This window comes from Urocitellus parryii, chromosome 7, assembly GCF_045843805.1.
Source record: "Urocitellus parryii isolate mUroPar1 chromosome 7, mUroPar1.hap1, whole genome shotgun sequence".
Taxonomy (NCBI): Eukaryota; Metazoa; Chordata; class Mammalia; order Rodentia; family Sciuridae; genus Urocitellus; species Urocitellus parryii.
Genome location: NC_135537.1, coordinates 148923295 through 148938437, shown reverse-complemented (window position 1 = coordinate 148938437; position 15143 = coordinate 148923295). Strand labels below are relative to the sequence as shown.

Here is a 15143-nt window from a genome sequence, read left to right as displayed (position 1 = left end):
ATAACAGACTTGTATCACCACTCCCGACTAGGCTGTCCATTTTTGACCGATGGCTAAAACAACTGATGCTTTTTCCTGTTACCAGCCTCACTCACTTCTGTTCACTTTGCTCACAGTCACCATAGCATCTCCCAAGGCCCAAATCATATCAGTTCATCCCACTGCTTGACACCTCCCTCACTACCCCACCTCAAGTTATCCACAAAATGAAATCCAGCTGATTTAGGCAGGCTGCCAAACTTGTCACTGACTGACTCCAGCTCATCCCCCCACGGGCCCCTGTGTTCTCCCTGGGCAAACACTCATCAGTTATTTGTTCCCTCCCCTATCACTCATCCACCCCGCTGTGGAGTCTACTCACATGTCTGTATCCCCATTGGACTCTGATGATCCTTGACACAGGGACTATGGGACTGTGTGTGTGTATGTGTTTTGGTATGGGGATTGAACCCAGGGGTGCTTTTACCACTGAGCTACATCCCCAGCCATTTTTTTAAAAAATTGAGACAGGGTCTCATTAGGTTGTTTAGAGCCTCACTAAGTTGCTGAGGCTGACCTCAAACTTGTGATCTCTCTGCCTCAGCCTCCCTAGTGATTGGGATTACAGGCCACTACACCTGGTTGGCAAATATTTTTAAAACAATTTTTTTAAAAGTGAACAAAAGATGGCTATTAGCCAAGTAAACAGAATTGTTTATCTTCCACCCCATTTATTCATAATCAAGACCTGAGCATCCCTTCAATAAGAATGATTTTGTTCTTTCCCTCATTGGTCCCCTCCCCCCAGGTGCTGACAGGTCCAAGTCCCAGTAGTGCTCTGTGAGCCAGGGTTAGCAGGCCTTCTGTCCCAGGGGGTCTTCTTATTGGCAGGTCTCTGGAGTTTCTTGAGCTTCCTTAATCCTCTTTCTCTTGAGTTTTGGCTTTTGAGGAAGTTTCGTTAAAGAACCTGAAAGCGAGAAGGTCAGAGAAGGAAGGTCCTGGGGATATCATGGATGGTTAAGAGAATCTCTGCAACATAGGGGAAGGTGGAGGGGGCAGAAAGGAAAAATAACACAATTTTATCTTCCTTCCAACTATGTTCCTTTTTCCTTACTGGAACCCCATACAGTAAAGGGACAACATCACTCCCAACATACAGATGAGGAAGAGTAAGGAAGGGATCCGCCCAAAGCCTTGCAGCAAGTTAGGGGCACAGTCAAGACCAGACCCAAGTTTTCTTGACCTCTGGCTTTGTGTTCTGACACCTTCCTACCTCTTGGATCTAATACCCCAATTCCATTGTGTTGCTGCTGGACTTTAATCAATCTCTAATTACACCAAGCTTTTTGTTTGTGGTACTTGGGATTGAGCCCAGAGGTGCTCGACCACTGATCCATACCCCCAGCTCTTCTTATTGTTTATTTTGAGACAGGGTCTCGCTATATTGCTTAAGGTCTCACTTAGTTGCTGAGGCTGGTTTGAACTTGGCAATCCTCCTGCCTCAGTCTCCCAAGTTGCTGGGATTACAGGCGTGCCCCAACATGCACCACTACACCCAGGTTACTTTATTTTTTAATATTTATTTTTTTTGTAGTTGTACACAATACCTTAATTTCATTCATTCATTTATTTAATGTGGTGCTGAGGATCGAACCCAGGGCCTTGCACATTGGAGGTGAGCGCTCTACCGCTGAGCCATAACCCCAGCATTCCCCCCCTCCAGGTTACTTTTAATTACAGGGGTGGACTCTGTGATTAATCTTGCCTGCTCATAGTGGATTTACCAGGATTCATGTGCTTTCTCATGTAACAATGGGCAGGACACAACCTCATCTCTCATGTATCAACAAAATGTTTAATTCATCAATATCTTTTTTTTTTTTTGAGGGGCTGGGAATTGAAACTGGGGCCTTGTGCATGCTAGGCAAGCACTCTACCTCTGAGCCACATCCCCATCCCAATACTTTCATCTAACATCCTGTTTATAGGTAAAGAAACAAGCTGAAAGATGAAAAAAAAAAAACAGAATATGGAACATTCCATAGAACAATACTGATATCTTCAACCATTCAAGGGTATTAAAAAGGGGGCACAACAAGGGCTGGGGTTGTGGCTCAGTGGTAGAGTGCTCACCTAGCATGCATGAGGCACTGGGTTTGATCCTCAGCACCACATAAATATAAAGATATTGTGTCCACCTAAAACTAAGAAATAAATATTAAAAAAGGGGGACACAACTTTGTTAGGTAAAAAGATTTAAGAGACAACCAGGTGAAATGCATCATTTGGGAAAACAGAGCCATCATTATTTTTTTTTTAAAGAGAGAGAGAGAGAGAGAGAGAGAGAGAGAGAGAGAGAGAGAGAATTTTAATATTTATTTTTTAGTTATTGGCGGACACAACATCTTTGTTTGTATGTGGTGCTGAGGATCGAACCTGGGCCGCACGCATGCCAGGCGAGCGCGCTACCACTTGAGCCACATCCCCAGCCCCCATCATTATTTCTGAAATTTGAATGTATTTCAACTATCACATGAAAGGAAAATGTTGACCTGGAAAAGTTGATGCCATTAACTTTTTAAATATATTTTTTAGTTGTAGATGGACACAATACTTTTATTTATTTGTTTATTTTTATGTGGTGTTAGGTGAGCACTCTACCACTGAGCCACAACCACAGCCCCTAATGCCATTAATTTACAAAGCAAGTTCAAATCAAAATCACAAAGCTGTGGCAAAACAAATCAAAATCACACATACAACAGTCTCAATTTGGTTAAAGTATGTACATTTATATGCATAAAAGTTATCTGGGAAGTGTTAGCAGTGGTAAAATGACAATGTAATGTTTATATTTTCTTATTTTTGATCAGCTGTATTTAATTTTCTATGTTTATAATAGTAAAAAAATATTTCAGTGGGGTTGTGGCTCAGTGGTAGAGCGCTCACCTAGCATGTGTAAGGCACTGGGTTCCATCCTCAGCACCACGTAAAAATAAATAAATAAGGGGCTCAGCAGTAGAGCACTTGCCTAGCACATGTGGGGCCCTGGGTTTGATCCTCAGCACCACATAAAAATAAACAAAATAAAGGTATTTGTTCATCAACAACTAAAAGAAATTTCTAAAAATTTCAATAATTGCTTGAAGGGCCTTGGGAATACAGCTCAGTGGTTGAGCACTTGCCTACCGTGTGAGATTGGATTCCCCAACACTGAAAAATAATATACGAAAACCAAATTTCTCAGGTCACTGTCCAAGTCTTTTCCCATTACACCCCTGCACCTCTCCACCCTGCTCTCCACCTCCCGTCTCAGATTATCCACTCAGTGCCACCTCACCTCTGCCCTCCCCTGCACCCATCCCTTTGTCCCTTTCTTTAAAGCCTGTTTCAACCTACCTGTCCTGATTAACACACCTTTTGCCCTATGGCTTCAGAGAGGGACAGGAGTACCCATTGCTTGGGGATGCTGCAAGGGTCACATGAAATGAAGATACAGAGTACCTTGCACAGTGATGGGCTGCCATAGCTCTTATTCTGATTCCTATTCTGATCCATGACTACTTAGCCAAGAGCATCTTGATTATGGACTGGCCTTCGTTCTTTCAAGTTCCACTGTGTGTTTTACTTCCTCCATTTAAACTATAAGCACTAGGGCCATGCATGGGCCCTCACAGGACCCAGGCAGGGTTCTGGGCCTCACGAGCTGCCTAGCCCATACCTATTGCCACTGACCGTTTTTCACTACTCTCACCTGCTGGATGCAAGGTGGGACTGAGGAAGAATTGCCCCTGAGCCCACTTGAGGCCTGCTGCCCTGCATTAGCCCTAACCAGCCAGGTCTTCAGAATTTCTGGGACTATCCTAGGACCATAATCTGAGGTCCTCAAGCCACTTTGTTTGCCTTTGCCTTTCCTGCAGTAGTCAAGCAAGGGAAGCTAGCTGTGGCCCAGAAGTCAGTTCCAGAAGTCAGAGGTGGATGGGTGCAGTATCACTCTGCACCGGAGTGCACAGGAGGAGCCCTCGTCGGTTTCCACATTGGCTGGAGCCCCTCTCATTAAAGAGACTCTGTTCCCCAACCCCACAGCCTCTGTGCAGACAGCCAGATACTGTGGTTATTGTAGAGGCCAAAGCAGCTGGAAAGCCCGTCCCAGACCATCTGGCTCACTGTGAGTGTGAGTCCTCTTTTCCCCCCACCTGATAGTGAGTATCCTGCTACATACAGCTTATGTGGACCCTTCCTGTCTATGCTCTTGATCACTTAGAAACTGCTCAACCATGCTTCTTGTTGTATGGAAAAGTGCATTTGTTTAAATGCTAACTAAAAAATGCAGGAGTCAAAACTAGATGTATTATGAGACCTGCTGAGGGGGAAATATATAGAACCCTGAAGGAAATACTCTAACTAGTACCAGTGGTGGCTTCTGGGTAATGGGTGATTTTCTCTATTTGTTTTTACACTTACTGGTACATGTTAAGTGTTCTATAATGAACTTACCTGGGGGAGAAGCTAAAAATAGAAAAGAGAAAGTAGAGAAAGGGAAGGAAAGAAGGATGGAGAGAAAAAAATGCAGGATGAAGAGAAGGTGGAAAGGAGGAAAAGGATCTTGTCAGGCTCAGGGTGGAGGCTCCTGGGCACTCAAGCCTGCTCCAGGGATATACCCAGACTGTGCTTGGGAGCCTAGTTCAGGCACTCCTCCTACCCCCACCCCCACCTGCACCAAGTGGACGTTACCTCTCTTGACATGGAGCTGGGATGTTGGCTCCCCCAGCACAGGGGCCTCTCTGCCCGGGGCCTGCATCTTGGACAGCCTCTCCTTCATGCCGCTGATGTTGCTGTGCAGCCCCCAGGCATTGCAGAGCTTGGGCAGACTGTCCTCCTGGTCAACCAGCAAGGATCTCTCCGGTGCATCCAAGGGGCAGAATGCCACCTGCAACAGGGCCACATGTTAAGGGGAGTGTGAAGAAGAGGCCTGAATTCTAGAAAAACTGCTGAGTCTGGCTGTACCTAACACTCGCTGAGTCAAAAGGATGGTGGGGAGAATCACAGATGGAAGAGGAAGGACCAGGGAGACATTGAAGCCAGGGTGCCATTGTCTCTTCTTAGGTCATCCTTTATTATTTATTTATTTATTTTTTATATTTTTGCAGTGCTGAGTATTGAGCCCAGGACCTCATACATGCTAAGCAAGTGCTCTACTACTCAGTTATATCCTGTTATGGTTTGGATGTGAGGTGTCCCCCAAAAGCCCATATGTAAGAACACGCAAGAAGGTTCAAAGGAAATGATCGGGTTTTAAGAGTGTTAACCCAATCAGTGAATTAATCCCCTGATAGGGATTAACTGAGTGGTAACGGAAGTGGTAGGGTGTGGCTGGAGGAGGTGGACATTGGGGGCTTGGCTATGAGGTGTGTATTTTGTATCTGGAGAGCACAGTCCCTCTCTCTGCTTCCTGATCACCATGGGAGCTGCTTCTCTCTGCCACACTCTTCCACCATGATGTTCTGCCTCACCTCAAGCCCCATGGAATGGAGTCTGCTGTCTATGAATTGAGACCTCTGAAACCGTGAGCCCCCAAATAAACTTTTCCTCCTCTACAATCATTCTGGTCAGATCCTTTAGTCACAGCAGCGAAAAATCTGACTAAATGAAACCCTAGTTAGGTTGTCCTTTATTTTAAAGTTATCTTCCATCTCTTTTTTTTTGGGGGGGGGAGGTGGGGGAGGTGATAGTGTCTTTCTTGTTGATTTGAAATGAAACAAATATACTGGTTTTAAAGTCCTAATTTATCAAAATTTAAACTGAGAGACTAGAGGTATTTAAAACATTTTTTTTTTCTGGCCAATGAACCTCAGAAATTCAGGAATCACTAAAATGACAACTCCTTATATTCAGGAGAGACTCACTAGACAGAAAACTGAGGCAGGAGGATCACAAGTTCAAAGCCAGCCTCAGCAACTGAGTGAGGCCCTAAGCAACTTATTAAGACCCCCCTCTCTCAAAAAGAGAAAAGAATAAGGGCTGGGGATGTGGCTCAGTGCTTAAGTGGCTCTGGATTTAATCTCTGGTATCAAGAGAGAGAGAGAGAGAGAGAGAATATCACTAGAGCTGGTTTTGTCGATCCCCCACCTTGTAGTCCCAGCTACCTGGGAGGCTGAGGTGGGAAGGCCAGTTGAACCCAAGAGTTTGGGGCCAGCCTGGGTAACATAGTGAGATTCCTCCCACCTCTCCTTATGAAAGATAATCAGTGAAATGATCCAGCCGTTCACACTCAGAGGAAGAAGAGACAAGAGGGAGAGGGCTCCTTTCAGCTGAGTTGCGCAGCTGGAGTGGCAGGGGTGTGGGGCAAGTTATTTTACCTCACTACATTTGGGATCTTCATTTACAAAACCGTGGACAATAATTCTAATAACCATTTAGGGTTACTTTTCAATCCTGACCTAAAAAGGGTTTTTACAACTCTTGGGCTGGGGTTGTGGCTCAGTATGGTAGAATGCTTGCCTAGCAGGGGTGAGGCACTGGGTTCCATTCTCAGCACCGCATATAAATAAATAAAAAATAAAGGTCCATTGACAACTAAAAAAAATTTTAAAAACAACTATTACCTATGATTGTTATTATGGACCTATACAACTAAAAAAATTTTTTAAAACAACTATTACCTATGATTGTTATTATGGTCCTATGGTTTTTTCAAGCATTCTCTGCAAACCCCTAGGGAACCCCCCTGGGGCCCATTTAAAGAACAAAAAACAGATCAATGGATTCTAATGAAATCTAGTATATATAAAGTCCATCGATCCAAATCTGAAAAGGTACCTACTGTATGATTCTAGCTACGTGACATTCTTGCAAAACTCTGAGAATGGTGAAATATCAGTCTTTGTGAGAGTTGGGAGGGAAGAAGGAAGAAAGAATGAATAGGTGGGGCTCATGGAATTTTTAGGGCAGTCTAACTATTCTGATACCATAATGGTGGATCCCTGTCATCATATACTCTCAAACTCTATAGAATGCACAACACAAAGACTGAACCTTATCCTAAACTGTGGGCTTTAGCTAGTAATAATGTAATGTAGCCAGTAATAACATAACAAAGGTACCCCTCAGGTATTACTCTGAACTTTCCACTCAGTTTTTCTAAAAGCATCAAACTACTTTTAAAAAGTATTTTATTTTTTAAAAATTTCATTGTTATGGTTCAGATTCCACTCTGTATTTAAGAAATTGCCACCTACTGAGTTTAATGTGGTGATCAAAGAAAAAAATCCACAGTTATCTGGGAATGCTAAGAAAATGCTCTCTTTTCCAAGCATATATCTGTGTGAGGCTGGTTTTTCTTCATGTACGTCAGCCAAGTCACATATCATGGCATTGACAGCAGAGGCGAATCCAGCTGTCTTCTATTAAGTTAGACATGGAAAAAATTTGCTAAAATATAAAACGCTACTATATTCTCACTAATTTTTTTAAAAATAGTTTTTTTGTAAACATTTTTTATTTCTTTTTTTTTCCTTTCTCTTTCTTCCTTTTTGTTTCTTTTCCCCCCAGTACTGGGGATTGAACCCAGGGCACTTTACCACTGAGCTACATCCCCAGCCCTTTTTATTTCTATCTCGAGACAGGGTTTCATTAAATTGTTGAGGCTGGCCTTGAACTTCAGATCCTCCTGCCTCAAGCCTCTTGAGTAGCTGGAATTAAGGTGTGTGCAACTACCCGGCTCATCAAAATATGAACATGTAATAGATTGTCCTTATTTATATTCTCAAACAAATTAGTAAATATATGTTTAAAACTTTTCTTTAATTTCTAATAAGATAGACATTAACAGACATGACCCAAATAAATAAATGCCTTTTTTTTTTTTTTTTGGTACTGGGGATTGAACCCAGGGTCATTTAATCACTGAGCCACATCCCCAGCCCTTTTTCATACATTTTATTTTGAGATAACTGTCTCACTGAGTTGCTTAGGGCTTCACTAAGTTGTTGAGGCTGGCTTTTAACTTGCAATTCTCCTACCTCAGCCTCCAGAGCCACTGGGATTATAGGTGTGCACCACTCTGCCCAAACCTTTTGATATTCTTAACACTTTCCAAGAAGGATAACCTGTCCAGACTAAAATGTTTGAGGGTCACTGGGGACAAAGCCAGGCCAGGTTCTGTGGACAGGCCCCTGAGACTTCCCCAAGCTGACTGACCTCAACCATCCCACCCATAGTTTCTCAGGGATGTCCCTACCCCTGCTACCATCAGAATGTGCATGTGGAGGGTGAATTCCTATCAAGAACTTCATGCTAACCCAGCAGCTCAGGAGGATGAAACAGGAGAATTGCAAATTCAAAGGCAGCCTCAGCAAAAGTGAGGCACTAAGCAATTCAGTAAGACTCTGACTCTAAATAAAATTCAAAATAGGGCTGGGGATGTGACTCAGTGGTTGAGTGCCCCTGACTGAGTTCAATCCTCAGTACCTGCCCTCAAAAAAAAAAAAAAAAAAAAAAAAACAAGAAAGAAAAAGAAAAAGAACTTAATGCTGAGCCCCTGCCCTCTTCAGCCACTTTCTCTGCCCAGTGCAGGGCTGAGGCAGGAGTAGTGGAGTCTTCTTCAGGCAGTGAGCCGTGGAAAGGACCCCAATGCCTGGTCATACTAGTCCTAGGCCTCCCCTCCTGATCTAAGAACACATCAAACCACCCTCAGCAGGCCCCCAGAGGAGCTTTCTGGAAAGCCTCACCAGGAACTTGGCCGGCTGGTTGGTTTTGGTGTACTTGTACAGGCGACGAAGCTGCTTGGCTTCCAATTCAGAGAAGAGGGAGACAAATCGCCAGAGCATCCTGTGGGGAGAGACTCAAGGTTGAAGGGGGCAGAATAGAGCCCTTTCTCCAACATTTGTGTTGGAGCCAGGACCCCACCCAGGGAGAAATGGGCCCATGCTGCTTCCTTGCTTTTTGGTTGAGGGGATGTGCCAGAACCAGAATATCATGTCCTAGAGATGAGCACCTGCACCCAGTATTGTTCAGTCAAAGGGCATTCTCCTCACAGTCCACTGTGTGCACAGCTAAGGTGCCATCAGTGCTGCCCTGAATGGCCAGGGGGACTCTATTCTCTCTACCCTCTCTGTCACTTCTAGGATTCTGACTCCTTCACATAAAGATGAAGGACTGGGAGATCTTGACTAGTGTAGATGGGGTGGCTCAGAAGTGAGTGTGGGTAGAAAGACTAGGAGGCCACCCTACTTCTTCCAGTGCTTGATTTCCCAGGCTCGGCAATAATGCTGCAGAAAGGTATTGATGTGGTCCCCTAGGACCACAAGGCTCTGCTTCATGTACTTTAGCCTCTTCTTTTGGGGAAGGTCCTTGGGCAGGTGCAATTTGCGCAGGAACTTCTTCAGCGGCCGCAGGTATTCTTTACACTGAGGAGGCAACAGGCACAGTGAGGGGACATAGGGAAAAGACTAGGCATTGGGGCAGTGTCAAGTGACTAGCAGATAGGCTCGGATGCAGTAGCCCTTAACAAAGCTCTGGAAGGGCTGTATGTGCTTAGTGAGGAGGTTCCTGTGGAACTCTCACCCCACTTTAACCCCAAGAGTTTGACAAGTGGGGCACTGAGCTATAGGTCTAAGACCTGCTACTTCTTTACAGAGGCACAGAGGACAGATTTCCAACCTGGTTCCTTACTCACAATTTTGAATGTGTCCTGGCCCAAGCCTTTGGCATGGCAGACAAGTGAGTCTCCGGCAGGGATGGTGCTGGAGCTCCTCTCTAAGCAGGGCACATTCTTCACCTGAGAGGAGACAGAGGGAACTCAGCTGAGGGGCTGGGGCCACCGCTCCTGACGGACAGTGCTTTATAAGCACCAGCCAAATGGCAGCCAAAGCCCTTCTCCGTCCTCCTTATGACTTCCTTGACCCAGCACTGATATGAATACACTCCGGGCAAAAAAGCCCATCTCTGAAAAATCTCTGCTTTGAAAACCTATTTCTTTTATAACAAGCATAACATATTATACTAGTCAGTTTGCAAAGTTCTAGATTAACATTAGCTCATTTTATTTTCCTACAAATTCCGTGAGGTTAGATGTCATATCCATGGTTACAGAAGAGAACACTGAGACATCAAAAGATTTAAGTGAGTCCTTGAGGGAATGATCAAGGGTTCACTTATTCTTTCATTCAGCAAACATGTATTGATTGCCTAAGTCTCAGGTCCATGTCTTTACATCTATAATCTTTATTGTCATGCCAGGCATCTTAAAAGGCCCTCAATTTAAAAAAAAGGGGGGGATGGTGACAACATGAATCTTTTGATAGCAAAAGTGGGGCAAAGAATTGAAAGTTAACAAAGTGACTATGAATGCCAGGTGCATGCTTGTAATCCCAGTGACTCAGGAGGCTGAGGCAGGAGGATTGCGAATTCAAAGCCAACCTCAGCAATTTAACGGGGCCCTAAGCAACCAACTGAGGTGGTTAAGCACCCCTGGGTTCAATCCCTGCTTACCCCCCCCTAATTTTTAAGTGACTGTGAAATATTACTATAAGTCAGAGCACAGGATTAGACTGACATGACTATAACTGCAAAGTCTCTAAGAAAAATGACCAATAATTTCTCTCTGTGTCCAGTGGGAACAAGAAAGATGCATCCCCAGACCACTCTGAGGGGACACTAGGGGAAAGTTACAGAGGTGGATAGGGAGGGGATGGGACAGGCCCCTCCACGGACTAGAAAGGGGGAACTCTGGCTAAATAACTCAATAAATACACATACACACCACACACAGACCATAACACATGAAAAAACACGTGCACATCTGCACATGCCCTTGAGTCTTCATAACCAACCATGAGATAGGACCCCCTTCCCATCATCTTGCCAGGAATACCTGTCTTAGATAAACATCTGTTTGAATGAATTATGTTCTCTTGCTCTTTGGGCCTCTTGCTAACTCAGGTACCCCACCATTTTTCCTTCACCTCTTCTTCTTTGAATTTCAGATTCTCTACTTTACAAAACCAGCCCCTAGGGACCTTCCCTCCCTTCCTCCCATCCCCTGCCTTATTTCACCTTCTCTATTGGCTTGTCTCCTTCACCCCCTTGGCCATCTAAAGCCTCCATTTTAATAGGAGTGCTGGCAGGCTCCAGGGTGGCACTCCTCAGGTCCCCTCAGCCTTCTGACCTACTGCTTCTGTGACCTGAGTATCTCAGGGAGTGAGCAAGTTAGCTCCAGAACTCGGAGGAAAACCATGGTAACTGCCAACACAGAGCCCAGCCCCCACCCCTCCGTGCCCTCATTCCTAGAGGTGGCCACCAGCCATCTCCTCCCCAACTGGAACTGAGCAAGGGACTGAACAAGATGCGCTGAGTAGACTGGATTGTGTCAGCTCACAACTGGCCAGGAGGGGCTGGCATCCCTTCTCCCAAAGAGTACTGTCAGATGCAGTTGATTTTGAACCTTGGTAAGTAATTTTCCTGCGTGTGTACCATTCCCGCCTCCTCAGCTACGCGCAGTGGGCTCCCTGAGCATTGAGGACCAGGGTTTGTCACATTCCTTTCCCTGATTTGGGACAAAGGACTAGAGGCGGCGCTGAAAGAGAGAATGGAATACAGTAGATCTCTACTGAGATCACATCTTCTTTCAGCCAGCTGTGTCAGGTGCTGGTTGGATGGTGGTGGTGTTTTTAAGGGAGAAGTACGAAAATCACAGCCACTGTGTCATTTCAGTAGCCACTCACAACAACTCCCGGGGGAAGGTCCCAGGAGTGAGCCCATTTCACAGAAGAAGAGCCGAGAGGCCCAGAGGTCCGCTGCCACTAAGAGGCGCCTGGGGTGGGAGGAAACACTGCCAGCCAGATCCAGGTGTCTCTCCACGTCACTGGCGCCTGGACCAAGCGGGGATCGCCGCGCCCCCATCGCGGCGCCAGCGCCCCCTGGTGTCCCTCCAGTGTGCGCATGGCCGGCGGCGGGCGATGGTGAGACCGTTGCCGCCGCAGTTTCCTCACCTAAGCCACATCTTCTTCCCTGGGACGCTGAATTCCATCCTCCGGATCTTCCTCGGTGTCCTCCGGGACTGGGGCGCAGTTTTCTCCACCCAGTTTGACCCTATTCTCCTCCTGCCTCGGCGGCCATCGGGTCGCACAGCCGTCCACCCACCCAGCCCGAACGCCTCTCCACCGAGCGGCGGAACCCGCGCACGACAGGGACTCGGTGGCTGTTGACTGCCGTGAAGCAGGCGGCCGGGAGGCCCCGGTGGAGCGCTGCTGGAGGCGGGAAGTTTCTGTTGTGTTTCTGACAATTTTTACCCTGCTCTCTATGCCATCAAAATGATAATTACATTGGCAAGGGCTAGGAGAAAGGAGCCCTCGTATGCACTTTTACTGGGAGTGATAACTGGTAAAATATGTGTTTCAAAATGTTAAGTGTGAGCTGGGTGTGGTGGCGCAGGCCTGTAATCCCAGCAACTCAGGAGACTGAGGCAGGAGGTCCACAAATTGGAGGCCAGCCTCTGCTATTTAGCGGGGCCCCAAGCAACTTAGTGAGATCCGGTCTCAAAAAAAAAAAAAAAAAAGCTGGGGATGTAAATTGACCCTGGGTTAAATCTCCAGTACCCAAAAAAGTATTCTTTTTGACCCACCAATTCTACTTTTAGGAATTAGTCCTAAGGATAGAAGACAAGGACTGTTAAAATAGTAACATTTTGGAAACTATTGAAATGTCAGCCATAGGGCAAATAAAATGTGGCATATCTACAAAAACATTAAAAATTCTACTGTAGGTCTATTGACATAGATAACAGGAATTAAATCAGGATTAGGGTATAATGCCATTTTGGATACGCATAGCAAAGAAGTTTTGAAGGACACACTTCAAAATAGCAAGGGGGGGTTTAACACTTTTTGTATTGTCTGCATTTTAAGAAAATAATGAAAATGCTTTAATTTTACAGTCAGAAAAGAGTCTATTTTTCAAAAGTTGCTCATAAGGACTAAACATCAATAAAAATATTATATAATGCTAATTTTAAAAAAACAGAACCCAAAAGGGTCTGTAGGCTGCAACTCATACATGGAGATGAATATGCACCAAGACTGTAAGAAAAGTTAAAATATATCTATATGAATATATGTGTCTGTATATGCATGAGTGTATGTATGTGCATAAATATATGTCCCTAAATAGCTACAATTTTGACAGAGGGAAATACATGTTAGAACCTCAGAGCTAAGCTGTCCCTGCCTGTTCCCTTATCCTATTCCACTCCTCCTTTTTCCTCTCTGAGCCTCCAGTGAGCCCTAGGCTCTGGATGGCTGCCCTATTCCCATAATGATTTTATTATCAACCACAGGGAGCAGCCTGAAGAGACAATTGAACGTAAGAGCAGCCAGGAATAATGGCTCAACACACAATAGTTAGCTAAGACAAAACAAAAATCCATTGCCTTTGGGGGCATTGTTCAAAATCCAGTTGGTCAGCATGAAATGACTATAGACTCAGGCAACTCATTCAATAAAGTTATTATCAGAATTGATATTATGCTGTCTCACGCCTGCAACATCTATTTAAAAAAACAACTACTATGTGCCATGTACTTTAGGTATCTGGCAGGTGAGGGGTGAGCGTTGTTAATCTGTCCATAGTCCACTTTGTGCAGGCTGGCATACTCCTTGATGGCACAGAACAGCCTCGTGATCATCAGGCGTCACTGCACCTCCCCCAGTCCAAAGACAGAGTTAACATAATTGTTTTATTTCCTGAATTAAGCCAACATGGAAAGTGACTCTTAGCACTTACTCTTACACTGCTTTCCCTGGTAGATTTGAACTAACTCACTCTCTCTCTCTCTCTCTCTCTCTCTCTCTCTCTCTCTCTCTCAAACAGTGACACCAACTTTTCTTTCCCCAAAGAACTCTCTTCTATCATCTTCCTTGATAAGAAGCTCCAGGACATTTTAAAATTTCCATAAGAGGCCTCTTGATCTTGCTGCAAATTATTCAGTTATCTAATTCAAATCCTATCAAGATGCTAAGAAAAGCAAGGCCATTCAAATTCCTTTCATAGATGGAGTGCTGGGGCTGCAGAGCATGCCTATCACTCCTAACCAGAGACCAAAGCCATCTCTACTCCAAGGCTACCAGCCTGTGGATCACTAAGACAGAGTCTCATTGAGTTCCACTGGTGGGCTTGAGGGAGTAAAACCTTTAAAACTCTATCCAGCAGCTGGGCGTGGTGGCGCACACCTGTAATTGCAGTGGTTCAGGAGGCTGAGGCAGGAGGATCCCAAGTACAAAGCCAGACTCAGCAATGGGGAGGTGCTAAGCATCTCAGTGAGACCCTGTCTCTAAATAAAATACAAGGGCTGGGATTGTGGCTCAGCGGCAGAGCCATCATCTAGGACGTGCGAGGCCCTGGGTTCCATCGTCAGCACCTCATAAAAATAAAACAAAGGTATTGTGTTCAACTACTTCTAAAAAATAAATATTTTTTTAAATAAATAAATAAAATGCAAAATAGGGCTGGGGATGTGGATCAGTGGTCCAGTGCCCTTGAGATCAATCCCTGGTACCCAACCCTCCCCCCCAAAACTCTATCCACCAAATTGCACCTGAAGACTCATCAGAGAGGTCTGGAATCCCAAAGATGTTAGGAACCAATGATGTAACAAATCTAATCTAAGGATGTGCACTTTTTTATTGGTGGCTTTTGCCGTTAGATGGGTCTTAGATCTGAGTCATGGAAGTCCTGAAATAAAGGCACAGAGAAACACCAGAAAGAGGGCTAGTCTTGAAAGGAAAAGGTCAGAGGAAGAAGGAAGGCAAGGAGACCTAAAACTGAACTAACCATTCCAGGCCCAACCAAAGGAAGATTTGAACTTCTAAATGGAAGCTCTGAGCACTGGACTAGAGACTCCTCCTCTTCTAACCTAATGCATAAGGGCTTGTCAAGATAGGCTGCAGGGGCAAGGCCTTTGCCTCCCTACCTGGAAGGATGTAGGCAAATCCAAGCATAGAAGCCAGGAACATTTCTCCATCTCCTCTACTCTCAAAATAGTTCTCAAAAAATATTTGATATTTTCCCCCCACTCTTACCTGATATTTACTGTAGTTTTCCATTTAATGGAGCCCTGATTTAATTTCACTTTTTTTTCTTTGTAGCAATGTTTTAATTTGGGCTTCATA

General features: G+C 44.9%; 1 protein-coding gene across 1 annotated transcript; it reads right to left on the bottom strand.

Moving 5' to 3' along the window:
- Positions 1 to 714: 714 nt before the first annotated feature.
- On the bottom strand, positions 715 to 15129 carry Chct1 (CHD1 helical C-terminal domain containing 1). The gene is made up of 6 exons (XM_026398073.1): positions 15054 to 15129; positions 9656 to 9757; positions 9211 to 9386; positions 8709 to 8808; positions 4714 to 4909; positions 715 to 946 (listed from the first exon to the last, which is right to left on the bottom strand). Exons 1-6 carry the CDS (start codon positions 15075 to 15077, stop codon positions 861 to 863), a joined length of 684 nt encoding a protein of 227 aa, XP_026253858.1. The 5' UTR covers positions 15078 to 15129; the 3' UTR covers positions 715 to 860.
- Between the last annotated feature and the right edge of the window lie 14 nt (positions 15130 to 15143).

Coding starts and splice junctions, on each gene's coding strand:
- Chct1 (XM_026398073.1), bottom strand. CDS start 15,077: ATGGAAAACTACAGTAAATATCAG. Junction 9,387..9,655: donor GCCAGGACACATTCAAAATT/GTGAGTAAGGAA, acceptor TTGCCTCCTCAG/TGTAAAGAATACCTGCGGCC. Junction 4,910..8,708: donor ACCAGCCGGCCAAGTTCCTG/GTGAGGCTTTCC, acceptor GCCCTGTTGCAG/GTGGCATTCTGCCCCTTGGA.